Source organism: Neodiprion lecontei, chromosome 5, assembly GCF_021901455.1.
Source record: "Neodiprion lecontei isolate iyNeoLeco1 chromosome 5, iyNeoLeco1.1, whole genome shotgun sequence".
In the NCBI taxonomy this organism is placed as follows: domain Eukaryota; kingdom Metazoa; phylum Arthropoda; class Insecta; order Hymenoptera; family Diprionidae; genus Neodiprion; species Neodiprion lecontei.
In genome coordinates, this window is record NC_060264.1 from 21,564,434 (window position 1) to 21,586,373 (window position 21,940).

At 40.2% G+C, this 21,940-nt stretch overlaps 2 protein-coding genes and 1 long non-coding RNA gene across 7 annotated transcripts; all 3 read left to right on the top strand.

Moving 5' to 3' along the window:
• The first annotated feature begins 1,841 nt into the window (after window positions 1-1,841).
• LOC124294685 lies at window positions 1,842-2,882 on the top strand. Its single transcript, XR_006904615.1, has 3 exons — window positions 1,842-2,192; window positions 2,313-2,422; window positions 2,512-2,882. It is a non-coding gene; the product is annotated as an uncharacterized LOC124294685 (long non-coding RNA).
• Window positions 2,883-6,281: 3,399 nt separating this feature from the next.
• On the top strand, window positions 6,282-12,964 carry LOC107225990 (ATP-binding cassette sub-family C member 4). The gene is made up of 17 exons (XM_046741162.1): window positions 6,282-6,420; window positions 6,505-6,615; window positions 6,689-7,034; window positions 7,107-7,238; window positions 7,319-7,510; window positions 7,570-7,878; window positions 7,958-8,086; window positions 8,169-8,600; window positions 8,676-8,981; window positions 9,073-9,207; window positions 9,325-9,832; window positions 10,113-10,343; window positions 10,879-11,115; window positions 11,209-11,471; window positions 11,775-12,220; window positions 12,395-12,524; window positions 12,624-12,964. Exons 1-17 carry the CDS (start codon window positions 6,347-6,349, stop codon window positions 12,777-12,779), a joined length of 4,137 nt encoding a protein of 1,378 aa, XP_046597118.1. The 5' UTR covers window positions 6,282-6,346; the 3' UTR covers window positions 12,780-12,964.
• Window positions 12,965-13,075: 111 nt separating this feature from the next.
• On the top strand, window positions 13,076-21,636 carry LOC107226015 (ATP-binding cassette sub-family C member 4). 5 transcript variants are annotated; one of them, XM_046741154.1, is made up of 20 exons: window positions 13,076-13,390; window positions 13,480-13,648; window positions 14,134-14,186; window positions 14,388-14,544; window positions 14,696-14,806; window positions 14,887-15,223; window positions 15,443-15,574; window positions 15,641-15,832; window positions 15,948-16,256; window positions 16,324-16,449; window positions 16,518-16,964; window positions 18,045-18,350; window positions 18,425-18,562; window positions 18,641-19,196; window positions 19,276-19,506; window positions 19,661-19,897; window positions 19,975-20,237; window positions 20,441-20,886; window positions 20,984-21,113; window positions 21,215-21,636. In XM_046741154.1, exons 4-20 carry the CDS (start codon window positions 14,471-14,473, stop codon window positions 21,359-21,361), a joined length of 4,182 nt encoding a protein of 1,393 aa, XP_046597110.1. In that variant the 5' UTR covers window positions 13,076-13,390; window positions 13,480-13,648; window positions 14,134-14,186; window positions 14,388-14,470; the 3' UTR covers window positions 21,362-21,636. The 5 variants fall into 5 exon arrangements, with proteins under 5 accessions (XP_046597110.1, XP_015522174.2, XP_046597111.1 ...); XM_015666688.2 differs by lacking the exon at window positions 13,076-13,390 and having other exon boundaries at window positions 13,470-13,984; XM_046741155.1 differs by lacking the exons at window positions 13,076-13,390; window positions 13,480-13,648; window positions 14,134-14,186; ... (1 more) ...; window positions 14,696-14,806; window positions 14,887-15,223 and having other exon boundaries at window positions 15,451-15,574; window positions 15,654-15,832.
• Window positions 21,637-21,940: the final 304 nt, after the last annotated feature.

Here is a 21,940-nt window from a genome sequence, read left to right on the forward strand (position 1 = left end):
GTACCGCTCCAACTGCCGGCATTTAAGAAAATTCTCCCGACATCCAAGTGACCACTCTCCATAAGGAGCCAATCACCCGCTCTCCCGGATGCCGCAGAGACAAAGAGAGCACTTCACAGCCTCCCGTTCCACAACTTTCCGGCAAAGTGCCGGACCGTTTTGTAAGAATTACCATTCCAGTACATTGTTATCGCCGTCGAGAGTATTTTCGAGACTGGAGGCCGCGTTCCCCTCAATGAGGACCGCAGTTATATCGTTGGCAGATGGACACTGCCAACACGACGCCATGGTTGGAAGCGAGTCTGAGTTTTCTGTCAGCAAGGACCAATGCCATCGCTTTCCACCCGGAAAACTTTGGCCGGGATACATCCTTTGAGTGTCTTTGCCAACGATAAGCAACCTGGGCAGTAAGGTGCACCGACTGTAAACCCATACGAGTTGGTGTCAACGAAGAAGTCACAGGTCGAACATTACGCAATATCTATCGGTAAGCTCTATAAGCGCGTGGTGTATTCATATCCGACATTCATCACGAGAGGTACGATGAAAATTATTTGTAAGAATTTTTCTGTGAATTACCTTGAATTTTTAAGAATTGCAAATAATCGATTTTATTGCCTTTCGATAATTTCCTCGTAAATTGGCTCCCGCAATTTACTATATCGAATATCCTCTCATATGATCTACCAATTTTCCTGAATTACTAATTAACGTCAATCTTTCTCGCCAATTATTGTCTGCCGTAAGTTTTTGTTCTATTCTTCTATCATCACCGTGCCTTGTTCATAAAAAAAGTCGAAAAAACAGTTTCTTCGCGATACTTTTCATCGCCATGAAAAGGAAAGAGTTTGTCGGTCCGTCCGACAAACTTCCGCGATGATCTCGAAAACGGCCGAGTGAAAAATCTGAAACTGATATGACTTGGCAGCCAAGTAATAAGATTATGAATTTAAAATTAGGAAAAAAAAAAAATTTTCTGAAAAACAACAGATGTATACAATTTTTTTCATATAGGGGAAAGTCTTGTATGTACCTTGACCATAGTTTACCTTGAAACATTTAATCGATATAGACGTTAATCACCACCGCAATTTTCCTCTTTCCGATTTTGCACCTCGGTCTGACAGCGGTGAACAACGTGGTCACAGAACGAGTGGCTAATATATATAATCTGATAAGTAACGACGTTGTGCGGGTCGACTTCCTCCTGAGGGACCTTCACTTATTTGGACAACGCTGTTGCAGGTAGTCATTTTCTTATGACGGACAGCTAAATGATTTCTGACAGAATCTGACAGAATCATTGGATTACGGATTGGTGACCACCATTATGCGTCCGCAGCCGTCGTAAGATGTTCCATAGAAACATCCGCATTTACACAAGGGGAAAGGAGAACGGCAGATAACGTTGCCTAGTAGTAGTCGGATCGAGTTTGAATCTCGGCTCGCCGATTAGGCGCCTGAACGACGTGACCCGGCTCAGAAGTTTTGCGAAATGTCTCTTATTAAACCTGATTGACTGGTGCACGCGAAAATAACCACACCATACCGATACTGGGAAAAAGAACTTGATGTAACATAAATTACAGTTAAATCAGTGCTCTTCGATCTGTCAAATCATCTGCTAAAATACAAGATAACCGTAATGTTAATTGCACAGAGATTGTCGTATTCATGCAAGCGATTTCAATTACGGAAATTTAACATGCGAAGGGATAATTATGATGCTTTCATATATGTTTTTCTGCGTTTTGCCAGCTGCAAATTGCACAACTCGATGCCTACGAAACCTGTTATAAATGGAAACGAGTTTCTTCTAGTTTAGTGGTGACAACCTTGTGTTTCTTACCGTTGTGAACAAACGATTCTAAACTGGTTTTAAGAGTATGTCACAAACGTAGACAAGCAGTTTCATGGAACAATGCTCGACGAACTTTACACTGCACTTGTATATCAGGCATGTTGACAATTGTGCAAAATTTACTCGATTTCGCGAAATTCGAAGACCTTCTGTTGATTATCTCACTTCTTCGAACCCTTCGAATGTAGTGCGATCTCTGGACTTCGAGGTAGCTGGAGGTGGAGCAAATTTCAGCGTTGGATAATGCCAATTGATATGCTTGGCTAGAGCTATACTGAAAAAAATATCGATTGCTCGTACTTGACGAAGCTACCGCAAATGTCGACAATGGGTCGGTATAAGTACTGTCAGGTTCATTTCTGGCATCATTTGTCAGCTCATCGATGACTTTGTAGATGACAATGTGGCCAATGAGTGGCTTGTGGTTGCAGTACAGATGCTCTGATTCAAGATACCATGAGGTGGAAATTCGCCGACTGTACGGTTTTGATAATAGTACATTGATTGAAAACGATAATGGACAGTGACCGATTATTGGTCATGGAAGCCGGTCGCATCCTGGTACGTAACTATTTTAGTCAGATCTAAAAATCCAGGCTAGAGCTCAGTAGCCGTAACATTATTTTTCTATTTAATCTTACTTCGCACAGGATTTTGGACATCCCTATTTGCTGTTGCAAAATCGAGACGGCCACTTTTCGCTAATGTTTCAAAAAACCAGAAAGGTGATGTGGGAAGAACTTTCGAAGGTTGCTGAGAATGCGAAACGGCTCGATGTTGAATCCAGGAAAATATCGAACGTCGGCACCATCTCTAATATCAGATAGACCAGACATTCATCGTGAAAATAGTTCCAGAACTGACTGAGTCTTACTTCGAATAGTCAGATCCTCAAAGGCACTGATGAAAAGCAATTTCGTCGAACCCTTGTCATCGATCATTAGGTACAACAAGATACTTGCGTCTAACGCAGCTGCAGTTTACAGTCAAATATGTAATTAAACGTTTATAAAGCATAAGTACAATATGATACAGTTGTGAGATTTAATCAAGTTGTTCCCGTTTGAAAAAATCTTGAATGTCTTTACCTTTTGTCATTTACCAAAACCTTCACCATTAAGCCTTATGTAAATATCATTTTTATCACTTGTACATGAAAAGTTGGTCTTTGCGTAGCAGTTTAGCGAGACGAAAGTAGCCAATTTCATATCAGTGTTGTGAAAATAGGTTCACGCCTACGCAGTCCACAATTACGTCACATACGTCTTTAGGGAGAAGAAATTGGCCACTCGCGTCCCACAAAACTACCACGCAAAGCCCCACCACTTTTCAGTCATCTGTTACAAAAACTATCGTGTGTGACTCAGGCCAAAAGTTGGCGATTGCAACTTTTGTGATTGCCGCCCTAGCTTCGCTCATTGTCAGGCGCAAACTTCACACTCATCCCAATCGCCAATTTCCGTTCCTCGTCACACAATATAGTATTACTTATGAATTCAACCTCTTACATTTGACTGAGAATCTAAATATTGCATAACGAATTCCGTATCAACGTTTAGTTAAACTCCGAATATATGATACCCGTGTTTCCATACAGCTTGTTTAACTTACTTCAGTAATAATTTATCACCTACACACACTGATTACGCACCTAGCAACAGAGGATCAGACGGTATATTTTAACCGGTGCAAATCCAAGCGGTAAACGGGGCGACTAAAGGCTCATATATGTGTAATTATTATTCTTTGGCTTTGAGATAAATCAGGTCTTCACATGTTAAAGCTCATTTTCACGGACGAAGATTGCGTGTAATATTTTTTTCTTAACATAGTGTCATCCAAGTATATTGCACTCTAATAAAGTAACGGCCATAAGGGGAGAAGCAGGATAAAAATGTCTTTCATCGATAAGTAGGTATCATTGAAATACTACGAACCTAAAAGTATCAGACTTCAATCTCGATCGGTTTGTGCAAAAAAAAATTTGTAAAATACAAAAAAAGTAACTCTTTTCTCAGGATTGACATGACCGATTTGATTGAAAATTCAATATGACATTGAAGAAGTCAAGAGTTTTCATAGACACAATGGACAGATTTTTAGCTTGTTTATACTTATGCTCGGAAAGCATCACAGTGAGAAACACAAACTTGAACGAAAATATTTTTTTATCATGAATTTAATACGGTAAAAATATCAGTATAGTCATAAGAAGAGGGGCAGCGCAGACAGTAATGGAGCGTCCAACAAAAATCCCAGCGCGCTGTCTCCCGGGGGGATAAGTTTTATCGAGTTATAAAATCGAGGATATCATAGAGAACAGGTAGAAGTTCTAGTATCTAATCAGCAAAAGGAAGTTTTGGCTCGATTACGACAAGCTCGCACCGCCTGGGGCAGGATGGGCTGATCACGATAATTCCTTTAACTCTGACTGAGGGATCAGACGAACATCACCGATCAGACTCCGGATCCGAACAGTTAGGGGGGCGATCAAGTCAAGCACAGTACGGAACGGAACTTTTCAAACAGAAAACAAACAGATATACCGGTGACTCAATCCCCACCTATGTATCCTAGATATTTGAGAAAAATCCGGATATAAAATCTGGGCAACTTACACTGTACGCATTTGAGGAAATCCCTAAGAACCAAACACATCGAGGTAAAAAGAATCAATAAGGCAGGGCTAGAAAAATTCGTAGTCCAGTTTGATCAAGGAGAAGCCAACCACTTTACTGGAAGGGGAATAAATAAGATAAATGCGAATTGCGTGGCATTAATCCCCAATTCTTGCATTCTTAAAGTTGGAATCATTCATAGGATCCCTACAGACTTTATAGAGCAGGGCATATGGGAGGGTCTTGACCCCTCATCAGAAAGAATAGTCGAAAAGTTTTAACTATGAAGGAGACGAACTGAACTTGAAAAAGGAGACCAAGACTCAGGCGCCGAACTGTGGGGCAGTCTTGGAGAAGTAGAGCTTAGGGACATGGTGCGGTCTCTTGATTTCAAAGTTACGGGGATTGGATCCGACTTCGATGTTGACAATGCCAGCTAATCTGCTCGGCTACAGCAATCCTCAAATACAATCATCTGCTTACAGTCGACAAAGAAACATCCAACATTGACTGCACGTGGGTGTAGATCATTTTCAGTCTTACAATTAGTCAGATTTAACATGACTTAAAGATGTTGTGTTTTATTTCAATGAAAACTTACCGATAACGAAGCTTTCAAAAACAGTGAAAAAGGTGATCAGATTTTTTAAATCACAACCACAATTCATATGTAAATAATGTACAGCAAATGTATTACCAGCACACTCCTGCTGGTTATTACCATAATTATATGAAATCAATATTTGCCATCGTTAAATCAATATTATTGTAAATGCTAGCATATCGCACAGTATAGGAAATTTTCGTGAAACGAAAACTCATGTACCACAACTGCGAGAAATTATCATAGGTAATTTGTATAAAATCTTACACTCCTAAATAATGAAAGATTATAGTCTGTTTTGATACGCGAAGATATTAACAATATTTTGTTTATTACGGCACCAAAGGTGTTGTGTTGAATCAGCGAAAATACATATACAAGGCACGATATGCGAGATTCGTTGTCTCTTTTCATAACACAAGCTATTGAATCGGCTAGTCAGGGAGGCGGGGGGGGGGGGGGGGGGGGGGAGGAGGGACCACAATAATCGAACTAAGGACAAGGTGTTCGACACATACATTCGGCGACTCGCATAACTCACACAAGTTAAGCATACAATACATATTTCCAATATTTACACATATATGTACTTATTTCTACAAGTCAAGAATATATTTAATACACCATTCTAACAGAATGCCTAATATATTTTCACGGCAAGCACAGTAATGGACGTAAAAAAATCTGAGAAGTTATGCGGTGAAGAGAGAAGGGAGGGAGATTATTGACGATATAATAGTAACACAACACAAACGGCGATTTTACACCAAGTTTGAATAAGATTCTTTTTGTAAGATCATTTCATATATTGATCGCGTGGGGAATGATATACCAAAAATATTATCTTATCAATGATATGTCCATTTTTTGTTCAATTATTAAAAATCGTAGAAAATTTTTAAAATTGGCAATGCATGCAAAGTTATAGCCTGATTCAATTGATTTGTTGATTATTTTCACTTTTTCAAAACGTAATTCAAAGTATTTGATCAAAATATTACTAAAAAATGCGAATGTGACGTATTGTGACCTTGATGAAAATTTGATATCAAAAAATGTCACGACGCGAATATAAGCCTGATAAACGAGCAATGACAGCCAGAATTTATTGAGGTGCCTGGAGTTATGCCAACATAGCATGCAGATAACAATATTTGAACTGCACTTTTCCATACTTTAATGTAAAATTCAGACGTGACCATTATTCATTCGAAAATTGTTCATAGTAAGGAATTGACCTGTAAGTTGACCTAGAATAAAGTTATGAACACCAGTGAAAGAGAGGGAAAAAAATGTCCAGAGGAAACTTCAAACGTATTGAGTAACCTGTTTTTCTGGTAAAGAAAGGCTAGCTATTGAATCACAACGAAGTAGCTGGTTAGAATAAAATATAAAAAAAAAAAAAATGTTCTTGACCTCAGGTGGATGGTACCGATTTTCCGGAAGGGTGCGAAGAGCAATTTGCAGATAACCGATCTGTGCGATCCCCCGAAGTTCGATGAGTCTGAAGGCCTCGGTGACAGGCTCGAAAGGTTAGCAAGGCAAGATCAAAATCATAACTCACTCTCGGAAATGGTGATGAAGTGTATTATGCTCTCGGTCTAGAGAATGGAGGAAGGAATTGAAGAGATCGAGCGACAAGTCGGAGAGTAAGCCAAGCTTGTTTCGAGCACTGTGTCGAGCATTCTGGGTTCCGTTCTCGCTGCAAGGAGCAATCATATTCTGCAAAGAGATGGTGGCTTGCATGATGGTGCCAGTGCTCCAGGGAAAGGTTATCAGCTACTTTGACCCTGGACAAAAATTGATGGATCGTCAACAGGCCCTGATATACGCTGGTCTCCTGGTCCTCCTAACTTTGGTCAACGTTTTGATCGATCATAATTACTATGCGCGAACGTTTGAACTGGGGATGCGATTCCGAGTTGCGTGTTCCGCCCTAATCTACCGCAAGGCGAGTGCACTTCGACTCGTAAAACATATATACACAAGACAAGACGGATTTTATATGTTGAACGTATTTCAGGTTCTGCGCCTGAATCAGTCTGCATTCGGAAGGACGGCTGAAGGTCAAATCACGAATCTGATAAGTAATGACCTCGCCCGCTTCGACATTGTCTTGCCATTCCTTAACTTCATCTGGATCGTGCCAATGCAGGTAATTTTCGGAAGCTACGTGACGTGCGTCATGGCGTGAAATTATGGTTCGGACCACTTACTTTTCTACAATCATTACAGGTATTGCTGTTGGGATACATGATGTGGCAATTCGTCGGTGAGGCTGTCCTGGTAGGAATCGGCGTAATGATCATGCAGACGATGCCTATTCAAGGGTATTTAAGCCACATTGCTGGTATACTGAGGGCCAAAATTGCTGTCAAAACGGACGAAAGGGTGCAACTGATGAGTGAGCTCGTTTCCGGAATACAGGTACAGTGCTATGAGCTCTTATCTCCGTACAACCCGAAATGAACCTTCTTTACTTGTAGGTGGTGAAAATGTACTCCTGGGAAAAACCCTTCCAGACATTGGTGTCTAAAACTCGAGCGTTGGAGATCAAGCCGATTCGTTATACGTCGTACTTGAACGGAATACTCATGGGCATTACGGTGTTCTCTGACAGAGTAACACTATTTCTAACGCTTGTCACCTTTGTGCTAAGTGGCAATACCCTAAACGCTAAACTCACCTACACGTTAGCTACCCTATTTAATTTACTTCAACTGGCTTGCGCTTTTCGCTTCCCTATGGTTCTTATCATGATTGGAGAGACTCGTGTGACTTTGGAAAGAATAACGGTCAGTGGAACAACTTAAATTTCGTATACGGTAAGTTTGCAATTCACTTGAGACTTGCAATCCATTTTATTGTTGACAGAAATTTTTACTATTGGACGAAGTGGAACCTTCAAAGGAATCTGAATTTTCGGCTGACAATGGCAGGCTGGCTAACGAAAAATATACAATTAATGAAACACGTCTACAAAATGGGAATAAAACCGAAATGGTGAATTTCGACGTGAAATGATATAGCTATACTAGTATTCTGAAATGACGTATTGTATCTTTCATGATGTCTTTGTTCTCAGGAGTCTCTATTGACCAACAGAATGGGATACGTAGAGAGCAGTGGTAAACTGATTATAGAAAAGACTAAAGTAGGTGAACAAATTGAACGTGGTGTTGAAATCGAAATGGTGAACGTCTTCGCAAACTGGGTCCATGATCAGCTGCCACCTACTTTACACGAAGTATCACTGAAAATAAAGCGTCACTCACTTTCTGTGCTTGTGGGGCCTGTAGGCTCGGGAAAATCATCTTTACTCCACCTTTTACTGGGTGAGTTGTCAGTCAGAGCTGGAGGACTGTCGTTATTTAGTGGCGAAAACAGTGAGAAAACTAAAATCGGCAGACGGGACATTCGAATCTCTTACGCAAGTCAAAATCCTTGGATATTTCCCGCCACCATTCGCGAGAATATCATTTTCGGACAGTCATACGACAAAAAGAGATATCAAAAGGTGATCAAAATTTGTCTCTCTCGCGGGAATCCTGTTGAATTAAATACCTTTCGGTACACTCAACGCGTTTTCTAGGTGACGGAAGTTTGCGCACTCGTCAGAGACTTCGCTCAGCTTCCTCAAGGCGACTTGAGTCAGGCTGGAGAGAGAGGAGTCTGTTTGTCAGGGGGCCAAAAAGCTCGGGTGAACCTGGCAAGAGCCCTTTACAGAGAAGCTGATCTCTACTTGCTTGACGATCCTTTAAGCGCGGTCGATTCTCACGTGGGTAATCACTTGTTCAAAGAGTGCATCCAAGAGTTTCTAAAAAACAAGACCCGAATTCTAGTTACTCATCAATTGCAATATCTTCGGCAAGCTGACACTGTCATAGTTCTGAATCGCGTGAGTTGAGACCATCATTTTACATCGTTGGTTTGACCTGTTCAGAAAATTACAGAATAGTTGGCTTGATCTTTGGAACGTCTGATTGCAGGGCACCGTCAAGTGTCAGGGAACATATGAGGAGCTTGCTCAGATGAATCCCGATGTCCTGGCTTCGAAACAGTTGGAGGAATCCGACGAACCTAAACAAGTCAAAAACACTGATGAGGAGAACATGGAAGACGAGGTAGTCGCAGTTAACTATTATACGAGCAAGTAAACATATGTTGCAATGATCCTAGATCAGTTGATACTCATCTTGCGGTTGATCTCCGTTACTGAAAAGCTTCACGTGTGCTTATAGGAAATCACTTTGTCTGTGAATGATCAAGCTACGGAACTTTCTGAGAGCAAAGAGAATTTGGAGGATGTGGATGAGGAGGAAGTTGCGACAGGAAAAATAACGAGTGAAGTGTATAAGCGATACTTCTTGGCAGGTGGTAATCCATGCTCATTGATTTTTATAACGGCAACAATTATAATCGCGCAAGTGACCGCAAACACAAGTGATTACTGGTTGACCTACTGGACAAACCAGGATAGTCTAAGAAGTGTTGGCGATAATACAAGCTGCTCGAACCATACCAGGCATGATGATCAAGAGACCCAATGGTTTGACAAATACGGACTGCTGCGTAGAAATGTCGCGATTTATGTTTACACAGCGATAATTGTCACTTGCATTTTCTTTCTCTTATTACGCAGTATTTTTTGTGTCAGAGTGTGCATGAACGCCAGTTGCAACATACACAATTACATGTTCGAGAACCTTCTGCGGGCACCCATGAAATTCTTCAACGCCAATCCTTCTGGTACGTTAGATATTTCAACCCAGAGGTGAACGATTTTAGCTACATATTATAGAAATCAAACCCAATTGTTTTTTCGAATCAGCATCGAGATTATCACCGCATGAAAATTACTCAGATTCGAGATTCAAACTGGGAAATTTCAATACTCACGATCCTGTTCTGTTTCTCTGTCTCTTCGTCACTATATTGTGATCTTAAGAGTCTGTTCAAACCTGCTTTATCCTTTATGGTGCATCTTTTGGGAAGAAGCTCACGATTAATTATCCTATTCCCTATGCAGGTAGAATTTTGAACCGATTTTCGAAGGATGTAGGCGTAATGGATGAACAAATCCCTAGAACCTTGATTGATGTGGTTCAGACTATTACTCTTACGATGGGTATATTTGCTATGGTAGCCATCATTAACCCGTGGACCATGATACCTGTGATAATATCAGGAGTAATTTTCTATGTCATCAGGATCTATTATCTCAGAACAGCTCGAGACATCAAGCGACTTGAAGGAGTAGGTAAGTTATGTTATACTTGCAAGGAACCCTAAATTGGTCGACTCTTCTGATTATTATTCAGTTAGTACATGTTGTAGTGCATCGAAAACTAAGAGACACGTATATTTCTTGTTCTACTAATAAACGGTTTAGAAGGGTGAAAACCAAAGATGGGTATCCAACGGGCCGATTTCTTGATGCGCTTGATGAATTTGAATGAAGCCAACGCTGAAATGTTTTATTAATGAATAGAAATATGTTTATTTAACATAATAAATAGAAAATTTTGGGGGTCGTTTTCACTCCTCTGCATCCATTATTAGCAGATAAAAAAATGTACGTGTCTCTTGGTGCGCGATGCACTGCAACATATATAAACTAAATCAAAATGGGAGTAGACGACTTACCTAGGGTTCCTTGTTAGAAACTTGACCCACATTCAAACAGTTTAGGTAACGTAATTTTTGAATACTTATTCCTCTGTGTTAATATCAAATTTACGATGAATATTACCAAACATCTTTCACCTAATAGACGAATGCGATAATAATTGCAGTGAAAAGTCCTGTCTTTACTCACATCAAGTCTACTCTGGACGGACTGACGACTATTCGAAGCGGAGGTCCGATGGTGGGAGAAATGCTGCGTAAAGAATTTGATCAACTTCAAAACGTGCACTCAGGTGCCTGGTATCTCATCATTATCGCATCTTCTGCCTTTGGTCTTGTCCTCGATCTTGTTTCTTCTAGCTACATGGCTTTCATTTGTTTCGCCTTCATTCTGATAGACAACGGTACGTCTCACTGGATCTAAAGCGACAAGCGTCACTGAAGACTGGCAGAGATTAGGGGTACTCTCGAAGTTTCTCAATTGATGATATTTGTAGGAAATATTCTCGGAGGGTCTGTAGGCCTGGCCATATCCCAAAGTCTTACGCTGAACGGAATGGTTCAGTGGGGAATCAGAAGGAGTACGGAACTAGTATCGCAAATGGTCTCAGTTGAGAGACTACTTCAATACACGGACATACCCAAAGAGGGACCTTTCACGACTGACAAGCCTCCTCCGACCACTTGGCCTTCTAATGGTGGTTTAGTCTTCAAGGGTGTTTCTATGAAATATGCTGAAGACAAGCCTCCGGTCCTAAGGGTAACTTTGGAAATATTACTTTGATTCGTGTACATACTGCAAATGCACTGCTGTGTTAGTTGGAAATTTCTACAGTCATAATTTACTCTCTAAGACTTGTTCCAAAATCTGACTTTTCGCTGAGGTCGTTTTCAATTTTTTCATAAATTTATTTAACGAGCGGTTTACAGGATGACTATAAATTCCACTAGATTCATTTATTGAACGAAGATTCTTTAAAGCAAAAGTTTCAATGCCTGAACAGTGTGAATACACATTCACCTCTGCAATGTCTGTATCTTTTCTCCCATCACATCATTATAGGATCTGACAGTGACCATAGAGCCTGGCTGGAAGATTGGCATAGTCGGCAGAACTGGTGCAGGAAAATCTTCGCTCGTCTCAGCGCTCTTCCGTTTGAACGGAGATGGACTGGACGGGGAAATACTGTTGGACGGAATAAATACGAAGTCGATAGGACTGCACGAGCTGCGCCCCCACATCTCAGTCATCCCTCAGGAGCCAATATTGTTCTCGGCAAGTCTTCGGTACAACTTGGACCCCTTTAATGAATATTCGGACGACGAGCTGTGGGACAGTCTTCGAGAAGTGGAACTTGGAGATACGGTGCAATCTCTTGACTTCAAAGTTGCTGAGGGTGGATCTAACTTCAGTGTTGGACAACGCCAGCTTATCTGCTTGGCCAGAGCGATCATCAGAAATAAACAGCTGCTCATACTCGATGAAGCAACAGCCAACATTGACCGCAGGTTAGTGTACACTACGTTAAGACCCATGTTTTTATCTTAACTACGTCGGTTTTGTGTTTTGTATGGCCAAAAAATTATTCGCTAATCTTCTGAGCTGTTGATGTAACCCTCCCTAATCCGGTGCCAGGATTCATGACTCCTATTCAACCATAAGTGTACTCGTCGTTTTTCTAGCACTGACGCGCTGATTCAAAATACCATAAAACGAAAATTCGCCCATTGCACGGTCCTGACGATAGCGCATAGATTGAACACGATTATGGACAGTGACAGAGTTTTGGTCATGGAGAAAGGCTGTATTGTTGTATGTATAGTGATTTGAGATCGATCCTAAAGTTCGGGAACCAAAATTGCAGGTGTGTAAATAGTGGTTAAATCTGATTCTTATTAATTTCTTACGCAGGAATTTGGTCCTCCGCATTTACTGTTGAAAAATCACAATGGCCAGTTTTTCCAAATGCTCCAACAAACAGGAACGGCGACAGCGGCTAAACTTTCCCAAACTGCTGAAAGATCGTATTTCTTGAATTCCAAGTGTAAGAAAGTAATGGAAAGATGATAACGGAACTTTGCAGTGAAAATAAAACTACTGAAGATAAAACATCGGCATTCTTGTTATTGTCATTCTTTATGTGTGACATTTCAATTCATCGCGTATTTAACATATTATGATTTGTGTATAAAACAATATTTCACAAAAGATCTGTATCTAAAATAAAGTTACCCGTTTCCATTTCATTCCTGTGTCGGTGGATTCAAATTTGATATTTTTGGTACGTGTAATACATATTCTACGGAAAGACTGGAACATCTGGCTGCTAGAAATTTGTGTCAGAATTAGAGCGAGTGCTATACTGATTCAGTACATTACCTAAGAGAATACGCTGATAGGTTAAATCCCCGAAGTATGAAAATCTTGGTCGAAGGCTTGATTAGAAAAAAGTGCTGTGGTTACATTGGTTTTCTTATTTCAAATATAAGTCGTGGGATTTTGATACAAGTGAATTTTAAGTAAGAGCGAATCGAACCCTAATGAAACTTATTAAACCACATGACGGAAGATAATAATTTATTGAATTGTCACAGTAAAAATTACAATAATTCTGATAGTTGATAAGTCGAAAGAACATTTGTGAATATAAATTCAACTTTGTCGTAAATATCATAACGGTACGTGTAATTTCGTCTCGAAAAATCTACTTTTCACAAAATTACCTAATGTAAATTCAACTGATTATTTTTTCTACACATGATTTAAGGAAGAATTACCTTATCGTTATTTTATGACATTCGTTCGATGATTTGTGAACATGTCATAAATGATTTAACATATGCCAACTCGTGCGGCAACTCAATTGCGATTATATTTAATTGATACAAGTTGAATTATACGGCTACGTGGCGTCATGCCACCTCCACATGTGTTACGTAAGTACTATTCCATCCTATCTCCTCATTTACACATTGATAACCATCACAGGTTTCCTCTCTTCAGAGTGTTAGTAATATTTGACTTACTTTGCAATCTATCAAGTCTGGCTGGATTTTTCACTGTGAAATCCCCTCAGAAGGGTAAACAGACATTTGCATTCACATTTAAATGAGCAAACAAAATTACGTAAAATGAGTCTTGGAGTTTTTCAGCATTACGTTTGAACCCTTTGATTAACGGCACTATGGAGTTCTGATGGCCTATTGGTTTCTTTAATTTCGCGGTGTCGTAATAATTCACTACATAAAACGAGGTTAACGAATAGTAAATGAGTGAGTGAAACTGAAAGTTCTATATCTATATAGGAGTGCTTGACCTATAAAAGAAGGCGGGAAGGAAGAGGGGGGGCTTGTTATCTTTGAGCACATTGACGGTGGCGGCGCGACACAGTCATAGATATTAATTTTATGAATCTTTTTAGGTTTCATGAGCAAGCTGAAGGGCATTTGATGAGTTTTATAGTTAGCGATCACAGTGAGTAGTGTCCGAATTTTATTCTTCACCTGAAAGCAAATACCTACTTATTTGTTTACCTACGTGGAAATCGTCCACAAGGACTGGAAGATTGTTCTGTATAATTTCTTTTTTTTTTTCAATTCATATTAGGTTCTTATTTCTTTAAGTTTCTAGACCGTATTTATAAACTTTTTTTTACTATTTTTGTTTTTCACGTAGAAAGAACAATCAGTATTCATTGCGAAGTGTATGATATATGCATATAAAAAACTACGACGCCAAGAATGATAAGTGTCTGAAATATGGACGCGAAGAAAAAACAGGTGTTAAGAAATCCCAAGGAAACTGCAAATATACTGAATTGGCTATTTTTCGGGTAAGAATTGCTCAAAGATTTCGAAATCGGAATAAAAAAATGAAAAATAATAATAAGTGTAATAACAAGTTACAAATTACTGTATCCTCTGTTAGTTTTTTACACCAAGAAGAACTCCCGCCACGAAGTGGATCATTTTTTTGAATTACAGATGGATATTGCCTATTTTCCGAGAGGGATACAAGCGGGACTTGCAAATTGAAGATTTGTACGACCCCCTAAAGTCCAATGAATCGGAAAGCCTCGGCGACCGTCTCGAGAGGTTAGGAAAATTGTCATTAATTGTCACTTATGATCCGTTCACTTGTAAGGTATTCCGTTATGAATTATTTTTTGTTCCAGAGAATGGAAAAAGGAGTTGGCGAAAAGGCCCAAAAGTCAGCCAAGTCTGTTGCGGGCACTGATCAGGATATTCTGGTTACCGTCCATGATCCAAGGAGTGGTATTATTAATCCAGTTGATGGTGCTGGAAATTATGCTGCGAGTATGCCAAGGATGGGTGATCAGCTATTTTGATACGAATCAAAATTCTACCACGCCAAACCAGGCTCTGTTCAACATTGGTATCTTGATTTTTGTCTCTCTCAGCATCGTATTTATCGACCATCACAACGATTTGCGTGCCCAGGAAATTGGCATGTGCGTCAGGATTGCTTGCTGCTCGATGATATACCGAAAGGTAGAAGCTGTTGCTTTCGTAAATTGAGACTTTTATTTATCAAATTGACATTAAAGAGAACACCATTTGAATACATTATCGTAGGCACCATAGCTAGTTAGTCTTGTTAAAGGAAGATTTTCATTTTTATGGCACTTCAGGAAATTTTATAAAATAACAGAAATGGAGTAAATTGTCGGTGCATGTTAAAAAGTAAACTAATATCACGATGGTCTTCAGGTTTTACGCCTTGATCTAAGTACAACGAGGAATGGAGCAACTGGAAAAGTGGCCAATTTGATAAGTAACGATGTAGCTCGATTCGACACGGTTTTGATATACCTCCACTTTATTTGGATCATGCCGTTCCAGGTAACACTATCATGAAGTTACAGTTTCAACTGCACGGTAAAGCAACTGATTGGAGCATGATTACAGATATTATTGATAGGATATGTGATGTGGGAGTCTGTGGGTTTTGCAACGTTGGTAGGAGTCGGAGTGATGATAGCCCAAACTTTTCCTATTCAAGGGTACTTAACTCGAGTTGCCGCCAAGTTGAGATCAAGCATCGCAGCAAGAACTGACGAAAGAGTACAAGTCATGAGCGAAATGATTTCTGGAATACAGGTATTATGGAAGCTGACATTGAGAATGATGTAGGTTGAGTGTTTCGGACTGGATTTCCGTGATAGTATCTTTCAAATAATTCACGACGTATACATTGAGAGAACTTTTGCTGCAGGTAGTGAAGATGTACTCATGGGAGGAACCATTCGAGTCGATAGTATCGAAGGTTAGAGCTATGGAGATGAAACTAATCACTTATTCAGCGTACCTGAGAGGAACGCATCTCGGCATGATGAATTTCTCTGGACGGGTAACAATTTACGCGACAATGGTCACTTTCGCACTGATGGGAAATTCTTTGACTGCAGAAGTAGTCTTTCCAGTGTCCAGTCTGTTTCACGCTCTGCAAATGACGTGTGCTTTATTGCTCCCGCAAGCAGTTATCCAGGCGAGCGAAGCTGCTGTGTCTTTGAGAAGAGTAACGGTGAGTCTACACTCTTCGTTCATACATTTTCACGATTTATTTACGACTATTTCTTAATTTTATCCAGGAATTTTTGTTGCTGGACGAAGTGAAGAAACTGAAACATCTTGAACCCACGTCGAAAGATGCGAAGCGAGAAAATGAAAATCGTTCTGCAAATGATGTGTTGGAGAACGAAAAAGAAGATGAACTGGTTAGTGCTATCTGTCGACTGGTACATTCGCGGAGTGTTGTTGTAACTGACATAAGTAGTTGCTTTAGGAGCCGTGGATGGGGAACAAAGACAGAGTACCAACAGAAATCGACCGTCTCACAAACGATGAGATGCGTGACATGGAAAACGAGATAAGTGGAAAGTTTAAGCGTGGGATTGAGATTGAAATGGTCAGTGTCATGGCCAATTGGATTAGCGGACAGCAACCGCAAACTTTGGTCGAAGCTTCAATGAAAATAAAGAGTCGATCACTCGCCGTGATTGCGGGCTCTGTTGGCTCCGGAAAGTCATCATTGCTGCACCTTCTGCTAGGTGAGTTGCCGGTCGAGTCTGGAAGACTGTCGTTCTTCACTTGCAAAGGCAGTGAGAAATTGAGAATCAGCAGTCGAGATATTCGCATTTCGTACTCTGGCCAAGATCCATGGCTATTCTCCGCCTCCGTACGTGACAACATTCTCTTCGGCCAGCCGTACGACGAGGAACGCTACCAAGAGGTGCAATGATAAAAATCAAATAACTTGATAAAAAAGTATCCGTGGTGTGCCCACCTCATCGAGTTTCTTCGTTCTGTTAAATGTTGCAGTACATCAAAAAACGTTAGACACGTATTTTTTTTTACATGACAATGCCACCGGTAGAGGTATAGGAATGATCCCTGAATTTTACTTCCAAATATCCATTACCTAGGGTTTCTCGGGAATGATGTAAGATGTTTTGATAAAAGTAATTTAATAACTAAAACTAACAGACAATAAAATGCGTAGTGTTTTACTGTCTAGGATAACGTTCCATATTTTCTTGAAAGTAAATTTTAAAAAAGGTCCTTACTGTTTAGATCGCTAGATTAGCATATAAGAAAAAAAGCGTGTCTAATGTTTTTTGATATACTACAACATCAAGTTGGTCCTTATTTGGAGGTTGGAAAAATTTCCAATGGGATGCCCCCCCCCCTCCGTCTATTCGAAGTCATTAAAAAAAAAAACTGTGCAATGTTTGAAGCTTTTACGTCCACTGGAATACGTGCCTGTAAGCTCCGAAAGTTTTAAATGTAAAATGCATGTAGTTTTTATAACCAATTATTTTGTTTTGTATGATTTTGGTATAAGTGAGGCGACCGATTTGAATCTTGACAGATTTGTTGCTTACAAGGATAGGACTAAACAGTGAAAATTGAAAAATTTTATCATTATTTTGTAATATATTTCTTTTTATACATAAGCTTAATAGCATCACTTTTATTAGGCTCATACATAAGGAAACAATAATTCTGTCATTATAAGCAACAACTCTGCCAAGTTTCAAATGAGTCCCATAATTTGTACCAAAGTTATCCACTGTCACGAGAACTACATTTCATTTTTACATTTAAAACGTAGAGGCTTAAATCTTTGCACAGATTTTCTTTTGAAAGATTTGGAACAGATCTGGGGAACGTCCGAAATGTTTCCAACACGCAAATAAAGACCACCCTATCCGACATACCTTAAAATGAAGAAAATCGGTGAGATGCACCTCGATTACTAAATTCCTTGTCAACCCTGCACAAGCTTGTGAACCTATATCACTGTTTACAGGTAACGGAAGCTTGTGCACTGGCTAAAGACTTTGAACAACTGCCCCACGGAGATTTGAGCCTCGTTGGAGAAAGAGGAGCATCGTTATCAGGAGGTCAAAGAGCTCGAGTTAATTTGGCTAGAGCCGTTTACCGAGACGCTGATCTGTACTTACTGGACGATCCTCTCAGTGCTGTAGATACTCAAGTCAGTCGTCACTTGTTCAACAAATGCATCAAAGGCTTCCTAAAAGACAAGACCCGAATCCTTGTTACTCATCAGCTGCAATTTTTAGGACAAGTGGATGATGTTATCATCATCGATCAAGTAAGCAGAATGAATGCGTTATTCATTATTGGTTCAAGTACAAGGCACCATTGTTCGTGGTTTTTTGATTACAGGGTAAAGTGAGGTGTCAGGGTACTTACGACGAAATTGCTGAAACCAGCCTTTTCCGTGAATTAAGTTCTCACGAACTGGGAGTACACGAAGTGGTCAAAGAAGCAGAAGAAGGTCGCGAGAATGACACGGATGACATGGTATCGCTGATAAAATTTGGAATACACGTTTTAGGATTTGGAATCCGATGAGTCTCAAATCACAAACTTTGCTTGCAGGCAGCCGATGTAACTGTAGGTTTCACCGATGCATTGCAGAAAGTTTCTAAGGGTACTGAAGAACCTGAAGATTTGAACGAGGAGGAAATCGAAAAAGGAACAACATCAATACAAGTATATAAGAGTTACTTTTTGGCAGGTGGTAATCCGTGCACGCTGATATTACTTATCGTAATATTCATAATCGCACAAGCAGTCACAAATATAAGTGATTATTGGCTGTCCTATTGGACAGATCACAATTCAATCGCAGGTGCACTGAAATTGAACGCTTCTGTAAATAATGGTAACACGTCTTCCCAAAATATTGATGCCAAAAATACTACAGAGGTGTCTGCCCTTACCGAATCACTGTGGTTCGATAAATCCGAATTGCTAAGTACAAACGTCGCGATTCAAGTCTATACAGCATTGATTGTGACGAATGTTTTATTAATTTTCGTGCGCAGTGTGTTTTTTATAAGAACATGCATGAAAGCCAGTCGAAATGTACACAACTCCATGTTTTCCAACCTCTTGCGGGCTCCCATGAGATTTTTCAATACAAATCCAGCTGGTATGTTAAACCGGATTCTGACGAACTAATTACACTCTAAACTTCGTGAAAGATTTTTAAACTCGTTTCTATCACTCAGGCAGGATTTTAAACCGTTTCTCGAAGGATATGGGAACTATGGACGAAATCCTGCCTAAAGCGATGTTAGAAACATGTCAGATTCTCGCAGTCACAATTGGAATATTTTCCATCGTAATCGTCGTCATACCATTGGCGGTTGTCCTTGTAATCATAATAACTGGACTTGTATATTTCGTCACAATCTTCTGCGTCAAAACCACCCAAGACATTAAGCGGCTGGAAGGGATCAGTAAGTCACAGTTTATTTAGGTACAGTCCATTATCAATTTTCAAACTAGAAATTTGTAAAAACTGTACACAGAAGATGAGGATTTGTGTATTTGTAAAATCCATTTCTCCTATACGGTACATTGCATAAATTAAACTGGTGACAATGATTCCAGCCAAAAGTCCAGTGTTTTCACAAGTCAGCTCGACTCTGGATGGTCTGACGACTATAAGGAGCAGGGGCAGGTTAGTCGAAGTGATGCTGCGAAAGGAATTTGACCGTTATCAAGACAAGCACACCAGCGCCTGTTACTTAACGATATCCACATTGACTGCATTCGGATTCGCGATAGACCTGATTTCATGCTTGTTTACAACCTGCGTCTGCTTATCGTTCATATTCATTGGCCCTAGTGAGTATCTCGTGATTAAACGAGGGAGTGATCAGGAATCGGAACACTGCGATTCTGATCACCGCTGTTTATTGCAGGAAACTTTCTCGGAGGGTCTGTGGGTCTTGTGATTTCACAGTGCATCAACTTAACTGGCTTAATTCAGTTTGGAGTCAGACTATGTGTTCAAGTGATCTCACAAATAACTTCAGTGGAGAGGATTCTTCAGTATACGAACTTGCCCAAAGAGGGACCTTTCACCACTGACAAGCCTCCTCCGGTCGATTGGCCTTCTAAGGGTGACTTGGCTTTCAATCATGTTTCCATGAAATACGCTGACGCTGAGCCACCAGTATTGAAGGTATGCGTACCAAGATGAAATTGTTCAATATCCATTATTCCATTTCGAAAGTAAGTTATCTTCGTTTTATCTACCTGAAAATGTATCTCACAGTCAAATCTCTTATTCCACCGACTGATCGAATCTTGTACATCGAAAACTTATCTTGAAAGTGACGTTAAACGATTGCCTCTGAGTTTCGTTCTTCTGTTTCTTTGCCTTAGGATCTTAATATGCACATAAATCCAGGTTGGAAGGTTGGAATTGTGGGAAGAACTGGTGCTGGAAAATCATCGCTCATCTCAGCGCTGTTTCGATTGGCCGAAGACGGTCTGGAAGGGGAAATACTGTTGGACGGAATCAACACGAAGTCTATAGGTCTGCGAGAGCTGCGCCCTTGCATCTCGATCATACCTCAAGTGCCAGTATTATTCTCAGCAAGTCTTCGCTACAACTTGGACCCCTTTGATCAGTACTCGGACGTTGAGTTGTGGGACAGCTTGCGGGAAGTCGAACTTGGAGATGCCGTACAATCCCTCGACTTTCAAGTTGCCGAGGGCGGAGCCAATTTCAGTGTCGGGCAACGTCAACTTATCTGCTTGGCCAGAGCCATTCTGAGAAACAATCGGTTACTCGTCCTTGACGAAGCTACCGCCAACATTGACCGTAGGTTAGTACGGAGTTGATTTCAGTGCTGTTGCGATGAATTGATATCACATATTTTACTGATTTTTTTGCATCGTCAATATTCCTTCATCTGTTTTCAGTACCGACGCCTTGATTCAAAACACCATAAGACGAAAATTCACCAATTGCACGGTGTTGACGATAGCCCATCGTTTGAACACGATTATGGACAGTGACAGAGTCTTGGTCATGGAGGGGGGCTGCATTGTGGTTCGTATCTAGAATTTGAACTGCCTCCCAAAAGTCTAAAATTCAAAATTGCCCAGAATTAAGCAGTGCTGAGATCCCATTCTTTTTCATTGCTCCCGCAGGAATTTGGTCCTCCGCATTTGCTGTTGAAAAATCCGAATGGCTACTTTTTCCAAATGCTACAACAAACGGGAAAGGCGACCGCGGAGAAACTTGCACAGATTGCTGAAAGCTCCTATACTAAGCTAGCTACGAATACAATGAAGTAGCAAGTGAAATAAAAATTCTCAGCAGTGCAGTGGAGTGATGATGAGTTTAGAGCGAAACAAAGAAACAGAAGCCTTGAATCGTGGTTGCATTATTATTGTTATAATTTACTGTCAAGATTTACTGTGCTTACGATTAAGGTTATGCACATATTTCTGGCAATAATTGTTTTCTTCTCCTATCGAGAAATCCCTGAAATACATAGAAAATTCGTCAGTAATATTCATGTCAAAGACATCGAACATAAATAATTAAATATGCTCACAATATACCAGAATGAGGTTTACCAGATATTTATTTACATTTCGGACATTCCTCACAACCTGCTAACATAGGACTGATGATAACTACCGTTGGTAATTGTTTTCAAACATCTAGACTGGTATATTGAAACATATCAATATGTCGCACTCCAGTTTCCGATGCCGTGTATCTCTGGAGAGAAATCGTTAGTACCCAGAGTAACCAAAGCCAAGATGTTTAGTGCCATTTTAAAGTGTATCCTCTTGAAAGGACCGTTACTCCTAATGCTAGCGCGAGTGCTCCCCCCACTACGTATTTCTGTTTACGAGTGTTTAGGC